The following is a 24585-nucleotide window of genomic DNA, read 5'->3' on the forward strand; positions in this document are numbered from 1 at the left end:
TTTCACGAACAAATCTGCATCGCCAATAGCTTCAGATATATCCAGAGTCGACTGCTTCCTTCCAAGGTCCAAGCCACCACTGTGTCTGCATGGATTATCATCGTTGCCTTTTAAACGATCTCTGCCTCTACCCTTGAGAATATAATCTGTTCTCCAAACAGCAGGCGAATGATCTTTTTCAAACTTAGATAAGATCATGTCATCCTGTCATCAGAGTCTTCCTATGATATCCTCTTTCATGGAGAGCAAAAGCCAACTTCTATAGCAGGTTCCAAGGCAGACAAGCCTGGTGCCCTCGTACCTCGGGACTTCACCCACCACCCCGGGCTTCTGCTTGAGTTCTCTTATCTACAAAGGCCTCTAAGATAATCCTTAAGTCCTCCAGCCCACTTATGCCTCAGGGCTTCTACACCTTCCTGTCCCTCGTCCTGAGATGAGATAAATACTCAACTCCCATAAGTACTTCTTTCTGATCTGCTCTGAAGTTTCTTCATTAGTAAGGATTTCTCTGAATATCACACACACACACACACAAACACACACACACACACACAGTATCTTCATTGACATTTTTTTTCTTCTTCCCATGTTATTTTTCTCTGTAACGCCTATCACCCTTATGGTTCTGTTTCTGTTTCCCCCCCCCAACAATACTGTTTGCTGCCTGACAGCAATGATTTTTAATTGATCACTGCCTTATCTCCAGAACTTAAACAGCATCTGGCACATAATATTACTTAGTATTAACCTTTGTTGGATAAATGGGTAGAAAGATGGACAGATGCCTATATCTTTTGAAGTGCTTTATATAGTTTTGATATATATTTTAGTTTATTATTATTGCTACAATATTATTTTTATAACATAAATTTTATATATAAATATTTATATATAAATAAATATTTTATATATATAACAGACCTGTTATATATATAAAATATATTTGATTTATATTATATATTTAATATATATTATATATATAATATATTTATATTATATTATATTTGATTTATAATTTTTATAATTTATAAATTATTGTTATAAATTATAAATTTACAATTTATAAATTTTTAGAACTTGTAAGACACACTCATAGCCCAGATTTTGTTAAAAGCCGAGCCTCCGTGGCTTATAACCACAGGCATTTATTTCTTGTTCTCAAGCATGTGGGTGGGCAGAGAATAATAATGGCAGAAGTATGTGTTTCTTGTTCAGAGCTCTTTTTAATTCTGTAGAGCTTCAGGTTGTGTATTTCTGTTCCTTCTGTCCTGTTTATCTGGGACCAAAGCTAGAGGATGGAGGCCTTATCTGACATACTTTGTTGTGAAGTAGAAGGGCAGGAAAAAGAAAACACTTTAAAGCTTCTGTTGGGACATGCAGTGCACAATGTCTGCTCAGGTCCACTGGTCAGAACAGGTCACGTGGTCAAGACTAACAAGGGGGCAGGGAAACCTTCTCAACTGATGTGGCAAGGATAGGAATACAGAAAGTCCTTATGAGAGAGAGAGAGGTGATGAATCGGAATATTAATAGCATTTACCACTCATATGTACCATCTTACATACTACTCTAACTTCTTTGATTTTGATGTTTTATTTTTTTAGAGAGAGAGTGACACATGCACCGCGAATGGGTGGGCAGGGGGAGTGGAAGGGGCAGAGGGAGAGAGAGAATCGTAAGCAGGTTCCACATCCAGCATGGATCCCCACATGGGGCTCAATCTTACAACACTAAAATCATGACCTGAGCCTAAATCAAGATTTGGTTGCTTAAATGACTGAGCCACCCAAGTGCCCCCAATCCTCTAACCTTTTAAGAGTCTAGAATAATGTGTAGTTCGTTGTCAGTGAAGAAATCTTAAATGTTGGATAGGGTTGATATCTTTGTTATCCCAGTTTTATGGAGCACACTGAGAAGGAGATAATCTGCCCAAGGCTACCTAGCTAAAAAGTGACAAATTATGTCTGCTTCTTAGGAGAACAGCCTTAACCACTATCATACAGCTCATCAAAAACACTAACCTCACAAGGAAGAGAATATATATTCTACTTTATAGATGTGAAAAATTAAATGTAAAGAGCCTAAAGGGCAGGGATGAAAATACATAGCTGAGGAAAAGAACGAGAGTTTCATCTAAAAACCTGTGATTTTAGTGCCCAGGTATTTTCCCAAATCACCCCCGAGTCTGAACTTAGGGAGCACCACTGTGATCCCAGTGGCAGTGGAGACCATAAAATAATACAGAAGGGAACACAAGTTACTGCCGATACTATTGCTGCTCCGGTTATCTTGCTGCTTACACTCTGTGGCTGATGGTTCCAAAGGAGAGAGAGAGAATGAAGTGGCCAGACCCAGAGGCAGAGATGTGAAGTATCAGTTACAGACCATTAGTCCTGATTTTCTGGTTCAAGTTTTGGATGAAAAATATGGAATTTTAAAAACTGCCTGAACTGTATGGTTTTAATGTTGGCTTCATAACAAAAGAAACACCGGATTAAAACCACAGACCTCTTGAAACGATAGGTTTCTTAAAGGAATTTGATGTCATCTTTCCATAAGATGAACGTAAAAATAAAATTTCGGCTTTCAATAAAAATATTGCCCTTGATGATTACCAGTCAGTTTTTTTTTTCTTCTGTTAGCTAAGATGGGATCAGCACGTGTAGATTCTCTTGCAGTTGTTGATTTGTTTTCCAATATGAACTGATTATCTACAGCATTTTTCTTCCTTGGCTAATAAAACAAAACTTAAAAATACATACACACGGATGCAAAATATTGACCTAACCCCCAAAGTGTGGGTTGGCACATAACCGATATCTTTCATCTTGTGCTAAATGACCGTAAGGAGTCCTTTATTCCATTTTTACCTATTTCCTCAAAAATCAGCCTCTTTTTCCCTCATTCCTTATACCTTTTTATGACATCACTATTCTCTAGCAACCCAGGTTGAAATTCCACAGTATTCTTTCACTTTCCCCTTAAGATTGCCTACTTGCAAAACTTGCTGACTCCAACTCCAAAATAATTCTCAAATTTCTTCTGTTTTTTTTTTCCCCATTGTTACCATAGTTCAAAACAGTGTTAACTGGTAACCTTTTAACTGCAAACTTTCATTAATTTCCCCCCAATAGTATATATGCTGTGAACTTAGTTTCCTTTCACTTTTTCCTACAACATCATTATTTGCTTTCCTAGGTCAACTCTTTCTCATGTTCTCACTTCCAGTTGTTTCTAACTTAATTTTCAAATCTGTTCTCGGTTATGGATTGTACCTTCTTTGTTTCCGTATCTTGATAAATATAGATTCTTATTTTAAAACTAATCCAGGGGGATACTAGAGAAAAGACATTTTAGGCAAGATTAATTGCATTTCTAGGGAAAGTAGACAAACTTAACCATGCAATAGAATCCTATGATTATTTTTGTGTCAGTGTATAATGATGTTGCTCATTCCCAGAGTAGAGAGTCATGGAGGATGGTGGCAAAGTCAAATCCCCTCACTTTGAATAAGATCATCAGAGTAGATGATTAAGTAAGAATTGTTGCCAGACAATATTCAGATTTAAAAATAAGTATCCCATAGAAAGTATCTGCTTTTCATGACTCTTTCTCCAAACTATGTGAGAAGAGCAAGAAGGGTGTTCCCTTCAGCAGACCACATATGACAGTTTCTATCTTGCCTCAAGGATTATTTGTGAGATAGCTGGGTTGTTTGTAAAACTAAAGTCATAACTACATGACATCCCTGCATACTGTGTACAAACTGAAAAAAAAAATCACCTAAGTGCTTTTCATCCTATTTTAAAAACTCGGAATTCAGCAATATCAGAATTGTTACTTGCTAGGTATATCAATTATTAGAATGAATATCAGGTATCCCAAGGTATTAGTGTTTTATTTGTTTTTCGGGGAAATTGTTACGAAGTCTGTGGCATATCTTGCAGCTGATAATGGCTTACAGTTGAGAAGGTGTGGTGACTGTTTATAGGATGCTTAAACATAATTTTTATGATGTCCTCCTCCAATGGTTTTGTTGTTGCCATTGTTAAACTGACTGAGCTGTTTGTATTTTTGGCATCCCTCCTCATTAACCTCAATGTCCCACCAGCTTTATGTGTAAATGCTTGTTCAAGTCTCCCTTCTTTCTGCAAAGAGGAATGTTTGTTTCAGCATGAATGAAAAGGCAAGGGGAAAAGTTTGAGTACTTTTGTCTTCATTTTTAAGACCTCACCTGCAGCTTTTTACTTTATAATTTTAAGTCATTTGGTGTGTCTGTTATATTTGTGTGAGAATAATCCATTCCATAAAAGTATTTCATGTTAAGGTCTTCCCGGTTTTTCTAAAGGAAATATGGATTCTGAAAAGGCAAATTATTGGAGATATATACAGTTTAATAAAAGACTTCAGGGCAAAAATGGAGAAATTTGAAACTCATGATGGTAGTCTTAAATATTCTGGTTTTAGCATGTTTGGTGTAGTCTTGCAAAATATAGGAAGCATATAGGAATATTGGCAATAAGTGGAAATATATTAGAAATATGTAGAAAATAGTAGCAAATATATATATATATATATATGAAAAAAACTGGCCAAAGCCTGTGGTCCATTCAACTTAGTATTTTTATTGTTTCTAGAAAATAAAATTGGACAAATAAGTAACCTTAACCTATTGTAAAGTCAACCTTTATTTTGTCATCTTTTTTTTTTTAAAGATTTTATTTATTTATTTGACAGACAGAGATCACAAATAGGCAGAGAGGCAGGCAGAGAGGGAGGGGGAAGCAGGTTCCCTGCTGAGAAGAGAGCCGATGCGGGGCTTGATCCCAGAACCCTGGGATTATGACCTGAGCTGAAGGCAGAGACTTTAACCCACTGAGCCACCTTTTTTTTTTTATTGGCACCCCTATTTTGTCATCTTTTGAGAGAAATGCTAAATATCAAAAATGGAGAAGGCTGTTAAAATACTTTGATTTTAGCTTGAAAATTGTTCAACTGCTACTTTAGTCTACTTGCAGTCACTTTCATATGTGATAGTGTTTGTAAAGATGGCAAATACTTGGTGCCACCTAGAAAATTTCATTGAATGCATGAGTTAAAGCAAAAATGTTTTAAAAAAAAGACCCGAGTTGTTACTGGAGACAGAGAAAGAAGGGATTGCATGATATGTGCGAATAGCTGTGTCACATAGTTGTATAAATCATATCCAAAGAATAGCCAAGTTTTAGTAAAAGCTGCTCTTCTGGAAAGAAGACCCAGTACAGACATTCAGTACATTTATGCTGTATGTAGTTGTTTTACCCTGTGTGTAAGGTTATGTTATTGTATTCAGTCTCATAGGAAAAAATATATACTTCTCCTCTGGAGATATTTCAGATTTTTCAGTTGTCTGAAGATCAATTGTATCTAATCTTCAAGTATACTTTTAGATTTTTAAGTTAAATATATCTCTTAACATCAGGAGTCCCAGGAAAAACATAGACATTATTACTGGCGATAGATAAAGAAGAACTAGGCATATCATCAGTCAAGCAGTGCACACAGTTATGGTATGTTGAAACTGGTGATAATTTATCAAGGGCTCGAGGTGTTAAAATATTGGTTTTATGAAATGATCAAAGAGAAAAATAAATGTCCAGTACACTATCTTTGAAAAATAAATAAAAAGATGACTTTGAAAATAAAAAGAAAATAAAATACTGGTTTTATTTTTTTAATTACCAGCACTCACGATAGCACATACCCTCCCCTAATTACCAATTCAGGAATGGCTGTAGGGAGTGAAGTCTAGTATAAAGTGAGTTTTCTTTCACCAGAAAGATTATATTGGGGTAACATGAAGTATATTTGCTATAAGAATTCACAGAGCAAGAAGTTAGAACATTGAGTCATCTACCTAGGATGACAGGTGGGCAGGTGAGTTGGTTTCCATGTGGCTTAGGGATGTGGAAGAAGATCAGATTAGCCAGACTGATCTCTGCTTCTTAGTGAGTGTAAATTTCAGTCATCTACATTTCACCTTTGCAATTTTGTTCAATATGCAAAGATTTTTGTGTTGTTTCTGTTTGTTTGTTTGACTTCATCATTACTTTCATTTATCATTACTACCAGCACTAGCCTTTTAAGGTTAAAAATAGGTGAAAAGTAATTGTCATAACCTTTTCAATGGACTGAATGTTTATATCCTCACAATAGTCATATGTTGAAGCCTTCACACCCAATGTGATGGTATTTTAGAGGTGGGGCCTTTTAGAAGTAATTGGGGCTAGAGTAGGTTAGGAAGGTGCTGCCCTCATGATGGGATTAGTGCTCTTATGAGAAGAGGAAGAGACATAGATCTCTCTCTCTGCATGAATGCACCAAGGAAAGGCCCAAGAGATCATAGCAAGAGGAGAGCCCTCACCAAGAACCCAACCATGCCGCACCATGATCATGGATGTTCAGCCTCCAGAATTCTTAGGAATTTGTTGTTTAAGCCACCCAGTCTATGGTATCTTGGTATAGCAGTCCAAACTGACTAAGATGGGCATATTGTTTTAGATATATTTCACTATTAAAATTGTTCGAAACTGCATGAAGTAATTTCTAGTATCACCTGAATTGAGAATATGATGATACTTTAGGAAATACTGTTTGAAGTCACTGCAGTGTAGAGCAAGTTGACTTTCATGCTCTTGAGATGAAAGTCTGGACCATCTGCCCAAGCCAGAGAATGTGTCAGGAAACTTGCAGTCTTTTGCATGCCTCAGTTTCCAAATTGTGTTTGGTTTAACCATGTTTCAGGCCTCTGTTTTACTCCTACATTCCAGCTGTCAAGGAATCAGCTGCAACTTCATCTTTGTAGACAGTTACAAACACCACCTTTTCTAGTTTGGCTCTGGAATAAGAGACACTTTTCTCTATTTACTCTTCTGTTGCTATCAAATACAAACACATTGGACTTACTTGTTTTTTAAGATGAACTCATTCTGGTAGAATAACAAAGAGTATTGAGGACAGGACAAAGTTATTTCAGGATCTTACAGTTTCTGTTTCAGAGTACTGGTCCTTTTATCTGTCATTGCTGGCTCACTTCTGATATACAAAAATGAGTTGTCTCTGTTTTTTCCAAAGCATTGGCTCATCAGCCTTCTTTTTCTAATTTACCCATTCATGTTCATGATTTCTTCTTAAGGGAAACTGTTTCTTCATTTAAATTGAAATCAGGCCTAAGGATGCAGTTATGACTACTGGTTTTAATAATATGACAGACCAGGTGATCTGAATAATGTAACATGACATATATCTAGAAAAGTCAAATATAATATGCATTTAAATGTTAAGTCAAGCTTAAAAAAGAGAAATCCCCAGATGAGAGGAACAGAATATGGGAAAATAGAACAGGAGGCATAATGTGACTTCAGAGTTAAGATGTAAGGAAATATGGGCTAGATGAGAGGGTGGAAAAGGTTAAAATAGGGCCAAAAGGAGTATTCCATCCCTGGACTGGGGTACCAGTGGGGTTCCAAAAGAAACAACTCAGGGTTGATCTAGAAGAACTCTTGGACAAACTAAGTGACAAAGTAAAGATAGCAAATTATGGTAACCATAGTCAAAAAGCTCTCAGTGATTCCCCACTCTTGTTATTCATGCCCTGTGTACCAGTTTCCTTTACACTGACCTGTGTAACCATTGACCCACATGACGATGACTATGAGTAGTTTCCAAAGCTATAGGCTTCTCCTATCTTCTCTTGGATCACTCAGTCTGAGGGAATCCAGACACCATGTCAAAAGGATACTCAAGCAGCCCTGTGGGGAAAGCCTGGGAGCTTGAGGCCTCCTGCCAATAGAAGCACTAACTTCTTAGGAATGTGAGTGAGGCCCCTTGGAAGCAGATTTTCTAGCCCTAGTCCAACCCTCAGATGATTGTTTTCTTGGCTGACATCTTGATAGCAATCTTAAGAGATTCTATGTCAGAACTATCAAGCTAAGCCTCTTCTGTACCTTGCATTCCCAGAAACTGTGTCAGACAATAAGTGATTAGTCTTAACTTCTAAAGTCTGTGGAAGTTTGTTATGTAAAAATAGAAAACTAATAAATAATTAAAAATACTAAAGGATTCCAATCCCTAAGAAAATAGCATGACATTGTTTTAAAAAAGTGTTTGGGGGGTGGGGGAAGGAGACAGAGCATTAAAAAAAAAAAATCCTGTTGGCTTTCTTGAAATGAGAAATAAATGAAACAAAAATCTCAGTGCATGAATTAAATAGCTCAAAGATAAAAGCCGATGTTTTGATTTGTCAGTGGGAAAATAGGTATGAGAGAATTTCAGAGTGCAATATATAGAGATAGAGGGGGGAAATGGAGGGGTAGACTTACTCGAAGGGTTGATTATAAAAGCTGTTGGAGTTGCAGAAAGAGAATGAAGAAAATGGAGAGTCATTTTTAAAGACTGTACTGGCTTAAAATTAATATAAGGCATAGATTTAGAAGTGTCGTGAACCTCGTACAAAATATTATAGTAAGAATATGTCCAGGTCTTGACTCCTGGAAATGAATTAGATAAACAACAAAGAAAAGAGAGGATTATGTTAAAAATAGCCAAAGATTAAAATACAATTACAAGAAGACCACAATTAGACCCATGACAGACTTTACAACAAGCATGAGAGTCAGAAGAGAGTTGAATTGAATTTAAAAGTCCTGAGAAATAATAAATATTAGCCTCGAGCAACAAAACCTTCCAGGAATGAGGGTGAGAAAAGGCTTTCTGAGGAAAATATCTGCAAATACACAAAAGAAGACTTTACTTCACCAGACTCTTACCAGATGAACTATGTAAATGTGAGCATCAGACAAAGACGAAATGAGCTCAACAAGGGCTGAGATGCACAAGGGAATAGACAGCAGAGGAAGTGGCACCCATGCGTAAATCTGTATATACCAATGGATAATGTGTGCGCCACACAATCAGAATATTTATACACTGCTGGGAGGTATGGAAATTGATGCAGTGACTTTGGAAAACAGTTCAGCTTTTTCTAGTAAAGTTGACATACAGTTCTCTATTCTCTCTGACTAAGCAGTTCCACTCCTAGAAATATCAGGAGAAATGTATGAAATAAAACCTCAAACAGAATCAGCTTAAAAAAAAAAAAAACCCACTGATGATAGAACGGCGAAATGATATATTTGATCACATAGTGAAATCTTATACAGCAGTCAAAATATGTGAACTGCAAGAACATTATTAACATGGATGGGTGAATGCACATTGCTCAGGAAATAAATCAAGTTGCCGAAATTCATATAGAGAATGAGTTCTTTCATCCAAGTTCAAATTTAAATGGTTTATGACCAAGATGGGATTGGGAGGGAGACAAACCATAAATGACTCTTAATCTCACAAAACAAACTGGGGGTTGCTGGGGGGAGGTGGGATTGGGAGAGGGGGAGCGGGCTATGGACATTGGGGAGGGGAGGCGAACCATAAGAGACTATGTACTCTGAAAAACAACCTGAGGGTTTTGAAGGGTCAGGGGTGGGAGGTTGGGGCAACCTGAGGGTTTTGAAGGGTCAGGGGTGGGAGGTTGGGGGAACAGGTGGTGGGTAATGGGGAGGGCATGTTTTGCATGGAGCACTGGGTGTTGTGCAAAAAGAATGAATACTGTTACACTGAAAAAATAAATAAAATGAAAAAAAAATTTAAATGGTTTATTTATTCAAAAAGAACCTACGTGCTATTCCAGCTGTCTAGTCACTGTTCTAAGATGTTTGGGACATCAGCTCGTTTAATCACATGATGAGCTAATGGGCACTGTAGATTATCTGACATATATGCAAATGAGGAAAATGATAAAAGCAAATGAAAATGGGGCGCCTGGGTTGCTCTGTCAGCTAAGCGTCCAGCTCTTGATTTTGGCTCAGGTCATGATCTCAGGGTTGTGAGTTTGAGCCCCATGTCGGGCTCCCTGCTCCGGGTAGAGTCGGCTTGTCTCTCTATCTCTGCCTCCCACACTGTGCCCTCCCCCCATATGAGCTCTCTATCTCTAAAAATAAATAAATAAAATCTTTCAGAAAAGAGCCAATGAAAACAGGAATGTAAAATACAAGATTCAGTGTACCGCAGACCTGGAGAGATGGCGGCATGGGATCAGCAGGGAAACAGTGGAGGATTCAAAAGCTGTGAATTTTAATTTCATAAGCTGGATGGTAGATTTATGGCTGTTCGTTTTTATTACTGTTTAAACCAGGTGTATGTTTTCTATCCATTCTTATATATGAGTAATTCATTTCATGACCAAATATAGAATAAGTGAGAAAAATTTGAGTTGCTCAATAGATTAGTAGATTCAAAATTGGACACTCATATAAGGAAAATTGAATTAAGTTCATATCGTATACAACAGATAACAATAAAGTCCAGATGGAGTAAAGACCTAAATGTGAAGAGTAAAACTATCACAATTTTGTGAAAATCACAGAAAAAATATTGATGATAAAAAAGGAGGAAAGAATTTTTTTTTCCAGTGAAGCTTCAAACTACATAGCATAAAGGAAATAACTGATAAATTGGAAGGCATTGAATTAGAAATTTTTATTTTGAAAGAAACTATACAAAATGGAAAGATCTATCATAGACAAATAGAATATATTTTTCATCTAAGTAAATGACAGAGGATTAGTATAGAGTATATGGGAAATAAAACTATAAATTAATAAGAAAGAAAAAATCAACCCAAAGAATTCAATAGAAAAAAGGAGCAGGGGATGTGAACAGTTAGTCAAAAGCTAGGACAAGTTACTTGAGTAGCTCCTAAAATTAAAAAAAAAAAAATATTCTCTGTAATTAGGGAAATACAAGTTAAAATATGAAGAAATTATTATTTCAGACCCATTGCACTGGCAGATCTTTCTTACATTGGATAATGCCAAGTGTTACCTGGAAACTGAGAATATGAGAAATGCACACATTTCTGAGTGGAAATGTGTAAAACCAATTTTGAAAATGACTGCTTAAATTGACCAAACACATACCCTATAACTGCAATATCATTTCAGATGATTTGTCTTGGAAATAACAGAGGCACGTGTTAACAAAGAAAGAATCAAAAAGAAATGGACAGCGATGGGTATTGCAGTGCACGTTAATACTTTCTAATAAGGAAGATATATTAAGGTCCTGCCCTGCTTGACAAAAGATACAGACTCTTCATAAAATAAATATTTAACTGAGTGTTCATTTAATTGAATGCCCTAAAGCAGTGAATACTATTCAGTGCTGGAAAGAAATGAAGTGTCAGGCCATGAAATGACCTGGAGTGAACTTGAATGCATATTATTAAGAGGATGAAGCCTATCTGAAAAGGTAACATATGATGCCAGCTGTATGCCACTCTGTGAAAGGGAACCCTATGGAGACAGTAAGAGGATCCATGGTTGCCAGGGACTCAGAGAATGAAGGAATTGAGTGCAGTGAAACTCCTCTGTGTGATGCTAATGGTGGAAGAAGCATTGCACGTTTGGTAAAACGCATAGCAAGTAGCACCCGAAGAGTGAACCCTAATGTCAGCTGCGTGGAAAAGTCACAGTGGATTGCTGAGTTTGCAAGGAGGGCCAGAGCATGCATGCATGTTGCCTTAGTTTGTTTTCTTTTTTGAGCTGGTTAGCTGAAGGGAGAATGAGATCTGCTTAACTTCTTGTGGTAGTTCACAATGGTAGGCTTCCTTCTGTACAAGGAGAGTAGAAGTTTCCAGTACAGATTATAACTTAGGCTGTTTCTTTCTGAGTTTTACGCTTTAAAAGACCACTTGTCTATAGATAATAGATCATCATTAGCTTCATCCGTAAAATGTTGATATTTTGATTTATCTCATTTGCTCTTGTCTTATTAGTTCTTAATTATTTCAAAACTTGAGCTGAGAAGCCAAGTAGTATTCTTTTTTTAAAGATTATTTATTTATTTATTTGACAGAGATCACAAGTAGGCAGAAAGGCAGGCAGAGAGAGAGGAAGGGAAGCAGGCTCCCCGCTGAGCAGAGAGCCCGATGCGGGCTCGATCCCAGGACCCTGGGATCGTGACCTGAGCCAAAGGCAGAGGCTTCAACCCCCTGAGCCACCCAGGCGCCTGCCAAGTAGTATTTTTTGGACTTTCCTCAAATTCCCAATACCACCTGAATCCCCAGTCCTCTAGGTACTGGGTGTTTGATATTGCTCAGGTCTCTGCTTTTTCCTCCATACTCTTTCTCCTTTGGTTTATTAGTTGCCTGGAATTGAAGTAAAAGCTTAGCTGTTCTTGTTCCTGTCAGAACCACCTGCAAATCATTCTTCACACTAATGCCAGAAAAGTATCTCTGAAAGTGGAGATTGTGTACCTTGGCATTTCTCCACCACTTTTTATATTTATTTCAAACTCCTAAATTGGTCCCGCTCAGCTCTTTATGATGTGCTAATTGTCTCCCAACAAGTTCCACATCTAGTGACTTTATCACATGCATTCTTATTCTATCACAAGATGCTCCCCATGCCAAATTCTCACAGCATTCGAAAAATGATGGGCCAGTGTATTTTTCTGCCTTCACACAAATCTTTGCTCGTTGTCCAAAAGGAGCTTATACCCATTTTCATTTCACCTATAACGCCTCATCTTTTAAAGCTAAAAACTTGTGTCTGGGTGGCTCAGTTGGTTAAGCGTCCAACTTTGGCTCACATCCATGATCACAGGGTTCAAGCCCTGTGTGGGCTCTTTGTTCATTGGGGAGTCTGCTTCTCCTTCTCCCTCTCCTTCTGCCCCTCCCCCTGATTGTGCATATGCTCTTGCTCTCTCTATTGTGTAAGTAAATAAAATATTTAAAAAGATAAAGCTAACAACTAAAAACATTATTTTTCCAGGAAGTCTTCCCTACCTCCCAACTAATGTATGCTTTTCGTGTGTTTTCTATACATTGTACAGTCTTCCAGTTGTCCATCTGTTCATTCCCTCTGTCATCCATCCATCCATCCATCCATCCATCCATCCTTCCATCCTTCCATCTGTCTGTCTATTCACTCATTTCTAAGTGATGATAGTGTGCCCACCATGTACCACAGTCTTTGAATTGTGCTATGAATGCAGGAGTGAAAGGGTAGGTGTCCTTCTTGCTTCCACAGTGTTATACTCTTTCTCATACATGTATCCTATGGAAGTATAATGAAAGAGTGACCTGAGTGCTTTAGCCACTACTCAGCAAATTATTTGACAACAATGAAAACCTTTGGCTTTCAGTCTGTTGCACCTACCATGCCCGTGATATGGGATTTTATTAATAAATGTTGATTGACTAACTTACAGTATAAATTAGCTTCTATACATTTCTTCTCAGCTCTGTAATTTCAGAAATTATTATCTTAATTATATAAATACTTGCATATGAATCTCTCTCTTGCCACTTTGAATATGTAAGGGCAGGTGAAACAGGGATGAGGAGCTGCTGAATTAATTGTTGCAGTGGGGGAGCCATGTTTATTTACCTCGTGGACTAGAAGGTTTTACCAGACCTTCACGCTAGTTCCTAATGCCAGCGTCTGGGACTCCCTTGATTCCCAGGCATCCCAGCCCTGTCCTAGAGCCTCCCATTTATTCAGTGAGTTTTGAATAGTTTTTCAGTAATTTCTATCTGTATCTTCATCTATTCATATCCAACTGTTTGTTGTTGCTAAGACTGAGAACTCCAACTTCTATTCAGCATATTACCAAAGACTACCAAATGTTCTTTAAAATATTGAATGTGAAACAAACTTAGAAAAGCTTATTGTGTCACATCTTCAATGGAGAATGTACTGAATTATGCTTGTATGTTATCCCTTACAAAGGTACTTTGCCAGTGGACCTCCCAACTCCACCAGAAATGTCCGCTCCGGTAACGTTACCTCCACACAACTGTACCGACGATGAATTTGTTTGCAGGTCCAATGGTCAATGTGTTGGAAATATCCAGAAATGTGACTTTAGAAATGACTGTCCTGACCAGTCGGATGAATCATTCTGTGGTAGGTGAATTCCTGTTTTGTTTTAAAACATAGCATAAGACGGATAAGACAATACTAGATGATCTTTAAGAAGCATGGCCTCATGTCCTAGTAAGAAATTTTCGACCTGGCTTAGAATAGGTTCTTCAATGTAAAAGTTGCTTGTATAGAAAATTATAGTGGAAGAATCAGCATTGCATTCTTCTGTGATGCTCAACAAGAGGTAAGTGTTTCTAAATTGAAGTTTTGGGTTCAAAACACTTGTTTCATGGACTTTACTTGACTCTGGGACTGTGATTGACTAGCTCTTTTTTATCCACTCCCCTCCTCCACCATTTGTCTCTCTTCTATTCCTCACATTCACGAAATAGGAATGTTTAAAATGGAAGTATTATAATACTCTCAAATTAGATGAATTTGTTCAAATTTTGCCATTGCCAAAATAGAAAATGGATACTATGTTAAATATGTAGAATTTATAAGAACCGGTTCTAATACAGATGAGCCCTTCAGCACCTGTGTCCTACTGAAAGATGCTTTTTACTTATTGGCATCTGCCAATCTCTGGCTTTTAGGTCAGATTTTTAATTTAGAAGTGAACTTCTCAGCTGGAGATACAATCTTAGAGTTAAAAAAATTGATCTGTGTGCCTGCAGGGGCAAAGCCCAAGCTCAGAAGGAGTGAACACTTTTCTTTTTCCCCTTCCCTACTATTTATTGGATGGTATATGAATTTCCTATACTGTAATATTTCTCAAGTGTCTTAATGATAAGAAGGGTTCAAACCATGCAGACAATACAGAGTGTAGTGAAACTCTGTTCTATCTTCTGTCAGCATTATGCAGAAAATCTAAAATTTGAAAAGCCAAATAAGGTTCATATTAATTTAACATAGAAAAAGAAATGCTTCTTAATGTATAGATACACAATAAATTAACCAACTTAGCTAGACCCCAAAACTCATAAAATCAAAGCTAACTCACTCTGTGAACGAGACAACATAGTCATTAACTCAAGTTGGCTAGGGATACATACGGTGCATTGCAGATGGGAGATAATATAATGGAAAGTGTTGTGGTATTCAGACTTCCTCGTGGGAAGACCATATCCCATTTTGATCACACTTAAGTTATGTTTCTGAAAGTTTACACAGAACTGAGTTAATTCCGCCTAATGAGTATCTTTAGTGAATACTGACTTCTTTGTTCACCTTTGCAGTTTTAGTGACGTCATTGATGATTGGGTAGGCAGTTTTGATAAAGTTCTTTAAATGTCCTGAATGAATGTCTCCTGTAAAGTTATTATTTTAAAATCTTGGGGTTATTAATTTACTTTGAATACACATGAACTGCATTTGTTACTCTCAACAAATTATGTGGTCTTTCTTCCTCCATCTTTTTGTAAGAACAGCTGTTATATAATGAATCTGTTACCTGTGGTGTTGCATTTTTAATGCTTTTTATTGTATAAGTAACACAACACAAGAGCTGCCCTCTTAACAAATTTTTAAGTGCATGATATGTTATTGTTGACTATGGGTACAATGTTGTACAGCAGATCTTCGAGCTTGACTAAAACTTTATGCCCAATAATTTAAAAAAAAATGACTATTTTCTTTTTTAATGATATAAAGAACAGAATCCTGTTGAATTTTAAATGTCTGGTGGGTGGGGATATGGGGTAACTGGGTGATGGGCATTAAGGAGGGCAGGTGATGGAATGAGCACTGGGTGTTATATGCAGCTGATGAATCACTGAACTCTACCTCTGAAACAAGTAAAAAAAAAAAAGAAAAAGCAATTTTAAATCTCTTCACAAGATTAATATAATTATATGATCACTATTAATGTCAGAGATTAAATGGCATGCCTGAATGTCAGGATTAAAAATCACTTTTTTTTTTTTTGATGGAGTGTTTCCTTCTCAAACTTTACATTAAATCATGAACTCAAGTTCCTAAAAGATGGTGATGGTTTGCCAACATTGCTTATACTATTTAAAATCTGGAGTCTTCTACAGCACACATAGGAACAGTGGAGAATTTAAGACAGACACACAGACATGTTCAGAGAGGAAGAAAGAACATTTCACACACAGCCTATGTATTTCACAAATCACTGGACTTGTAATTTCTTTTTTTTTTTTTTTAAGATTTTATTTATTTATTTGACAGAGATCACAAGTAGAGAGGCAGGCAGAGAGAGAGGAAGGGAAGCAGGCTCCCTGCTGAGCAGAGAGCCCCATGCGGGGCTTAATCCCAGGACCCTGGGATCACAACGGGAGCCAGGGGCAGAGTCTTTAACCCACTGAGCTACCCAGGCACCCCATGGACTTGTAATTCCATGTGATATCAAGTTACAGTCATTACAAGGACATTGAAAACTTTCAAGGAAAATATTATTGCTTTGAACTTAAGGAGTTTGGAATTTAGACTAACCCCTTCAAAGGCTGAGCTGAAGTTTAGCTTTGTAATAATACAATGGCAGAGGAACAGACTTACCAGAACTTGGTAAGCAAGGTTTAGAAGAGACTTGGAATTCCGAGATTGCTATTTGAGGACCTAATTAAAATCTCACCTCCTTATCAGGTGACAAATTCTTCAGTATATGCATTTATTTCCATGTTATAGCTGCTGTAGATATTTGAATATAGTACATAAAGATTTCTTTAAAACTCTTCTAATGATAATAGAAATCATTTTTCCAATTATTTTAATTATGCTTCAGAAATAATTTTAAAAAACCAAATAGTAAGAAAGTGCTTGATACAGGTAGAAATTACCTTTTGTGGACACATTTTTTGTGATTAGCTCATTTGTCTTTGTTCTACTCTATTCAAGCTATGAAAGTTTGCAGCTTTGAAAAAGGAAGCCTGTGTCAGTGGTACCAGCCAATCCCAGAAAACCTAATTCAGGATTCAAACACATTCAGATGGGGCCTTGGTAATGGAATCAGTATTCATCATGGGGAAGAAAATCACAGGCCACTGGTGGATCATACAACGTAAGTGACCACATGCTTTGAACATGTCTCTTACGAACTATGTGTTAAGCAGTTCCCAAATTCTTGCCATACTGTCTTACCCTAAGCCAGTGAAAGATGAAATTATAGACTAAATGGGCTAAGTGTACTCTTTCATATAAAATTGAAAAAAAAAATACAGCCATTCAGTTGAAATAAAGCTGTGAATCGGGGCCTCTGGGTGGCTCAGTTTGTTAAGAGTCTGCCTTCAGCTCAGGTCATGATCCCACAGTCCTGGGATCAAGCCCCACAATGGGTTCCCTGCCCAGCAGAGTCTGCTTCTCCCTCTCTCTCTGCCCCTTACCCCACTCGAGTCTGCTTCTCCCTCTGCTGCTTACCCAACTTGTCCTCTCTCTCTAAATAAATAAATAAAAATCTTAAAAAAAAAAAGAAAAGGCGAACGCTCATAAAAGTCATAGAAACTAAAGAAAAGAAAATATAATAAAAATAAGAAAAATAATTTGTAATATAACTACTCATTGAAAAACACTATTAATATGTTGTTTTAAAATTATCTACTCAGGGATGCCAGGCTGGCTCAGTCAGTATAGCATGTGACTCTCAATCTCAGGGTCGTGAGTTCAAGCCCCATGTTGGGCTTGAAGCCCACTTAAAAAATTTAAAAACAATTTTTTTTAATTAAGAAATAAAGTTATCCATTCATTCCTTCCCCTGTCCAAATCTTTTATCTGTTTTCTTTCTTTCTTTTTTTTTTTTTAACTCCTCCTTCTCCTCACCCCTTTCCCTCCTCTTCCAGTCTTTGATCTTCATTGTCATTTATTTTGGTCTTTTCTTTCCAAGGCTTCATAACTTACATCTCTCCCTGTTTTATAGGCCAGAGATAAATTGAGTGCTTCCTTCTTAGCAGATCCCACGTCATTTTTTCCTTTTAAGGGTTTCATGGAAGTATTACTGAAGACAGCAAGGGGATCCCCATTTTTATTACAGAGAATGTTTTCAAAACCTTTATGCCTTCACACCTTCAAGAGCTCTCCTTGTGTGGCTTCTGTTTCAAAGAAAACTGACAGTGGCGTGTCTATTGCCCATCTGTCGTTGCCCTGGCCGACATGACCTGGTACTTGAAGAGAGCCATAATACCTTCTGGGCTGACTTTTTTACTCTGGTTTCCTGATCTCTCTTTTGTTGTTTTATTTTGTTAAAATGGTTCCAGTTTTACCATCATTTGATTTCGATATTAGCAACCATGTTGCCCAAAGTATATAGAGTGGCAGATATGAATACCGAGTGTTTAGATCACTTTCAACAGTTGGCAGTTAATTTTGGAGGTTTCTGTCTACAAATTTTCCATGGGCTGCTTCTGACTCATAGAAATGCAAAGGGCAATTTCAGGAAGTTTCTCTGGCACATCCAAATAAACCACACTGCCTTAATAATCTGTATTTCTACCAAGAAAAAGGCGGACTAGAATCTCCCTTCTATGTGGTAAAGGTATGAATAGAAACATGGTAGCATATTATAAGCACAGTAATAGAGTTGGCTTTTAACTTCCTTGTCTCTCTCCTTGACTTACCCATCCCCAACGTAGACTGTTCAGTCTCTGAGGAATCACAGGGTCTGCGGCTTCCTTCTTTACTGCATTCTTTCTAAATGACTGGTACATAATAAGTCTCCATAATTATTTGTTGAGTGAATCAGTTGATGGTTAGAACCTATATATTTGTGCTTTATAATTATATTTAAATAATTTTTTTGCTGCAAGCAAAAAAATGTATTTTAAGTAAGAAAAAATTTTTAAAGATTTTATTTATTCATTTGACAGAGAGAGAGAGGGAGAGAGAGCAAGCATGCCCATGAAACGAGAGCAGCAGGCAGAGGCAGAGGGAGAAGCAGGCTCCCTGATGAGCAAGGAGCCTGATGCAGGGCTCCATCCCAGGACTCTGGGATCATGACCTGAGCTGAAGGCATTCGCTTTAATGGACTGAGCCACCTAGGTGTCCCTAAATAATATTCAGTAGTCAGATAATGTTTAGTAGATGTGCTCTATGTGACAATGAATCTGGAAAAGGGAGCGATGGTCCCAAAGCTTGGATCTCCCCTAGCTGTCCTCTCCCCTCTCTCTAGGCTCCTTCTGCAGCCAAGGAAGGTTTGACATTTTTACTTTGTCCTAAGGAGTAGTTTTTATGCATCATGTATCCATCCTACTCAGTGGCTTATAGTAAATCTCCAAGTTCCATTTTCCAAATTTTGTTATTTTATATTTAAAGAGAGGCTCTCTCTTCCTTCCTTTCTTTCTTTCACTATTTTTTTTCATTTTATTTTTCCAGTGTTCCAAGATTCAAAGGGAAGCTTTTTCTAACTTAGAAAATGCTTTATTCTCTCAGATGTTTGGCTCCAGAAATTTAAAGCCAGGTGTTTAAGCCCATTGTGTTTGAAATAGTTTTCAAAACCCAATTTTGAAAATCAAAAGCTCTGGACCAATTCTTTCTTCGTCTTCACATTCTGTGATAGCAGCTCTCCTAAAGGCAGAGATGGGTTCAGACTCAGGTTGGTAAAAATTAGAACTGCAAAAGAAAAAGAGCACATTAGTATATTTCAAAATATTCTCTCACTTCATATACTTAATAAAGCCATAAAAAGTCTAGGAAAGTAATGGTGGTGCGGGAATATGTCAGGAAGTTTTCATTGTGCAGTCAAGTCTTAGATAACAACTTTAAAAAATATATATTTATTTATTTTATATAGAGAGAAATTGGGGGGGAGGGTGTGCAAGGACAGAGGGAGAGAGATAATCTCAAACAGACTTGATGCCCAGTGCAGAGCCTGATGCAGGTCTTAGTCCCACGGCTCTGTGATCATGACCTGAGCTGAAACCAGGAGTGGGATGCAACCAACTGTGCCGCCCAGGTGCCCCTTAGATAACATCTTAATATGTGTGATTCATGATGAAAATGTTGTGGTAAAAGCTAAAAGAAGCGATGTTCCAAGGGACAGTCTACCTGTTTGGTCTTCACGCTTTCATGGCCTCATAAGCCCAAGTATCCGAAATGTAGCTTAAAAAAAGGGTTACATCTTTAGTTTTCACTTTGTGGAGAGTACCGCTGGTTTATTCAGCACTTTAATATGACTTAGAAAAAGGTATCTCTTTCTTGGGCTCGGGACATGCAGCCGCGGCCTCCGCACAGGGCTTGGCGAATGGATTCTTTCTACACTCTGCTCAGCAAGGCCCAACTAAGGGCACCTAAGCGTGATTTTTACCTAGGATTGAAATCAAGGCACAAAGAAATCAATATTGTTCTCAGCGATACTCTGGTGAAAGAAAATAAAGTGCTTTCAATATAAATACTATCAGTTGCGATTTGCGTGTTCTTTTGAGATTGGGGTTGGGTGAAATTTCCATTTCCTTTTTGTGTTTTGGAAAAAGAGACATAATGTAGTAAAAAAGAAAAAAAAAACTCAGAAGAAAAACGAGTTTATATCCATTCACATACCGGGTACTACTGGGGAACTCAGCAAGAACATTAGTCCTAGTCAGTTGAGAATTTTTTTAATTGCTTAACATTGAATTAAGATATTTAGATTGCCTAACACCTGGGCTTTGAAGCTAATTCAAATTTAAATATGTTTGGAATATTGTAGATTTGGAATTATTGTGTCATGACCTGAGTGGAAACCAAGAGTTGGGTGCTCAACTGACTGAACTCCCTGATTGTAGTTTTATATGATCTCAGCCTTCTCTACATTGGCCTCCGGATTCGGTTTAATTATCCTAGTCTTTCAGTTCAGGCAATTTTACCATAACATGTAAATTGGTTTGTAGCTAAGTACCATAAATTTATAATTGTTTTTATCTCCTAGAAGGATCCAACTTACTATTTATTTTTATTGCAAGAAGCCAAGCAAAGTCTTGAGTTCTTGGCCCTTAAGTCAATTTTTAAAATTTTTTTTGGACTAAATGCCCATCTGTTGGTTAAACAAGGCTTAATATTAAGTTTTATCTGTAGTATAAAATCATCCCCTCAGGCAAAGTTAAATTCTCCACACTTCATTGTTGATATGGAAAGATGTCTAGGGAAATATATATGCCTATTCCAGATTAGTGATTTCTAACTGCACTCACAGAAGCCTTTTGGAAGTTTTTCGAAATGGTGATTGGGGCCACTGTCAATTTGTATATACATACATTATATTTAAATGCAGATTGAAAACACTTGATTCAAAATCTCAAGGAGTACATCTGGGAATCTGTATTTTAGTGTAATTCCTAGAAGGTTCTAGAACCTCATCCCTAGATGGCTCCATGGCAGAAAGTGGGGAAGGTATTGCTGAAAGATAGAGGTTGGCTTTCTCAATTCCTTATTCCACTTTTGGTCAGAGCAGATTCATTTTTCTCTAAATCTAGTGACTAGTTGAAAAAAAATAGTACAAAATGTTTCAGGACAAAGAAAAAATTTGTTCTAAGGTAATTGCATTTAAAAATAAAATGAAATTTGTGTCTTGAAAAGTAACTGTTAATAACTGAGAAATAGTGTGCTAGAAATATCTTTGCCCTCAGGGGCCTCTGGGTGGTTCAGTCAGTTGAGCATCTGACTCGGTTTCCATTCAGGTCATGATCTTGGGGTCAGGTTGGAGCCTGGGGTCATGGGATGGACTCAGCCCAGTGTCTGCCTCAGAGTCTCTCTCCCTGTCCCTCCTGCTCACTTTCTCCCTCTCTGTCTCTCAAATAAATAAAATCTACCAAAAAAAACCAAAAAAAAAAATCAAACAAACCGGAAAATATCTTTAACCTCAGGTAATCTAGAAGACATGTAATTTCAAGGCATCCTCTACATTCCTCCATTCATTGTATAATCCCCAATAGTTTTTTTTTTCTCAGACTGTTTTTGCCTATCTGGAGAAGACAGGTACTTTAAAATACATTGGGTTTTAGTTTGCTTACAAAGTGTTGAGAAACGGTTTGAATATGAACTATCTCATTAAAAATGCAGATTAGGTAGAATACCATTTCTTAAGTCTGTCATTTGTAAAGTAGAAGTGGTTTTTCTTAGATTTTTTCTTTTACTTCATAACACTAGTCATTGTCTTTCAGGAGGAAATGAGTTATAGCCCCCACTGTTGGAAATGCACCTGCCTTCCAACGTACATAATGCGTTTGTGCAGGTTTAACATCATTATAAACTAAAAGCCACATAAATAATGTGAACTGTCCCTGTGACATAACCGTGCATCTCATCATGTATCTGAGTGCTGGATGTAAATGTGGATAAAAGCTTCAGTAAAACTGAAAATATTTTAATGTCTTCTGCTCTGCAACAATAACAATTTCCAAAGCTTTAATCTCTTAGACATTAAATACTAGAATTATTGCTTTCTCCAAGCCTTCTTTGGTAAGAAGATAAGCTAGTATTTTATAGGCCAATTTAGATGCTTTAACATTCTCTCAATATAATTTCTAAAAGATCCAGTTTTATAAATCTGGAATAATGGTTAAATACCAGGCTTTAGTAGCACTTTTGCTGAAATCAAAATAAAAGTGCAAATAGTCAAAATCTAAATTAACTGTAATAATTTTCTCTTAATGGTTGTAATACTTGTGGGAAGTGGCATTTCTGGCCATGTTGCCACAGGACTGAATATAAAGCGTGGCTGGACCTCTAAAGCCCACAAAAAAATTGCTCCTCTTTACATTGTCTTTGAGTTAAGCACCTATTCTGTATATTTGCATACATTCATAATTTGTGTTAATGAAGTGAATTAAATCACTTTAATTTTAATTTTATTCCAGTGTATTTTAGCTTGGTAAGTAATTTTAAAAGTTAACTACAGTGGTTTAAAAAAAATAAAATATAAATAAATAAAATTACAGAATTTGAGAAAAATCTTTGCGGAAAGTCACACTTGTTCACTGTACCTAAAATAACAGATACACAGTGGTTAGGTGGTATATTTGCTATCTGCAAGCTGAAGTTTTAAGGATAAATTCGTCATGCAGTATATGATTTTACGTTGTTATCAAAGATCACTGTTTAGTAATCCAAAAATTTTATATTATGGTTGTAACTGCATTCAGATATTAGAAATTCATTTTCATTGTATAATTTTTGAATATGCTTTTCCTTTAATTATGTTAAAATGGAAAAAAAATGTAGGTTCATTCTATTTCCTGCACAGAACTGTTATTTTTAGACAAAATCTAGAGGAAACATCCCAGAGCTTTGTGGTCTGGAAGCTGTGGAGGTAGCCTTGGCTAGGCCCATAATTCATTATGTTAGGCATGTGTTTTCTGAGCATCTAGAAAGGATAGAAAACTTCATCACACGGAGAACCATCATATGCATGAACAAATGTGTAATGCTGGGAGAACACGTAACTTGTTGAAAGAGGTCCACTGGGAGGCTCAGTTACCAAGTCTTCAGCTCTATCTTGGTTGTGTATGTGTCTTTAATAATACTGGAAGGAGGTCTCTACATTTGGTTGTTACAGGATAATGCAGAGGAACTAAGATAATACTTTTGGTAAAGACCACATGCTGACTCCCTGAAGAATTTCTTACCTTTTTAGTTTCTACAAAAATTCTTTTCCTTTTACCACAAAGAGGGGATCCATTTTTATTATAGGAAAATGTCTGAATATAAGTAGGAAAGATAAATCACATCAATGCTAATTATACCATCATGATAAAAGCATTATGTGTGTGTATGTCTACACAATCAACCACATTGCTTTCAATTAATACAATAAAAAACCCTATTTTCAGTTAATCTTTTAATTTTATATACAATCTGTAGACAACTCTTCACTAATTCACTAATACTAATGGGCCAATGGTATCCCATTAAGTGGATGCAACATGATTCACTAATTCAGTTCCTCACTATTGATTTGTGAGTTGATTTTGGTTATACACAAATTTAATCAGTCTTTACTGAACTATATACAGGTTTGCACGCATTGCAGATTATATCCTAAGAGTAAACAAAATAGAGTAGAATTTTTATCTTATTATTCATTTTTAACCATATGATTTACAATTTTAAATTATTCCTCAAAAATGTACCTTTTTTTGCAAGTCATGCATGACTACGTCTTTTTTCTGTATGCTCGCAAAACTCTGAGTATTTGTCTTTTTCACAGTTCAAATTTTAAAATAGGGTTAAGGTAGCAGCTAAATATATATTTTTCTGTTTCTTCAATTCTAATCAGGGTAATCACGTTTGTGTGTATGTGTGCCTTGTCCGTTTGTATTTTTGTGTATGTGTGTCTGTATTTCCTATTTGTGCTCTTTGCTTGGTTTTCAGCAGGTAGTGGTTATTATTTTTCTTATTGACTTACATGATCTTTTAAAGCCTCAAGGTATTTTTTTTACTTGTTATGAATTTTGCAATGATTTTTCCCAATTTTTATTGGCCTTTTATTAGTTTATAATGTTTTACATTTCAAAATTTTCAGGTTGTACGTGGTTATGTCTGCCAACCATATTCTTTAAGTTTAGTTTTACTCATTCTCAGTCTGTTCAGATACTCTGTTTCTTCTTGATTCAGTCTTGGTAGGTTGTATGTTTTTAGGAATTTATCAATTTCTTCTAGATTATCCAATCTGTTGGTATATAATTGCTTGTAA

At 36.7% G+C, this 24585-nt stretch overlaps 1 protein-coding gene across 3 annotated transcripts in view; it reads left to right on the forward strand.

Moving 5' to 3' along the window:
- The window catches only part of MALRD1 (MAM and LDL receptor class A domain containing 1), an 800866-nt gene that overhangs the window by 243406 nt on the left and 532875 nt on the right, over window positions 1-24585 (forward strand). For all 3 annotated transcript variants that reach the window (XM_046012349.1, XM_046012350.1, XM_046012351.1), the window contains exons 21-22: window positions 13833-14009; window positions 16827-16989. In XM_046012349.1, coding sequence (XP_045868305.1) covers window positions 13833-14009; window positions 16827-16989 — 340 coding nt within the window. The remainder of the gene's footprint in view (window positions 1-13832; window positions 14010-16826; window positions 16990-24585) is intronic.

Source organism: Meles meles, chromosome 7 (assembly GCF_922984935.1).
Source record: "Meles meles chromosome 7, mMelMel3.1 paternal haplotype, whole genome shotgun sequence".
Classification (NCBI taxonomy): domain Eukaryota; kingdom Metazoa; phylum Chordata; class Mammalia; order Carnivora; family Mustelidae; genus Meles; species Meles meles.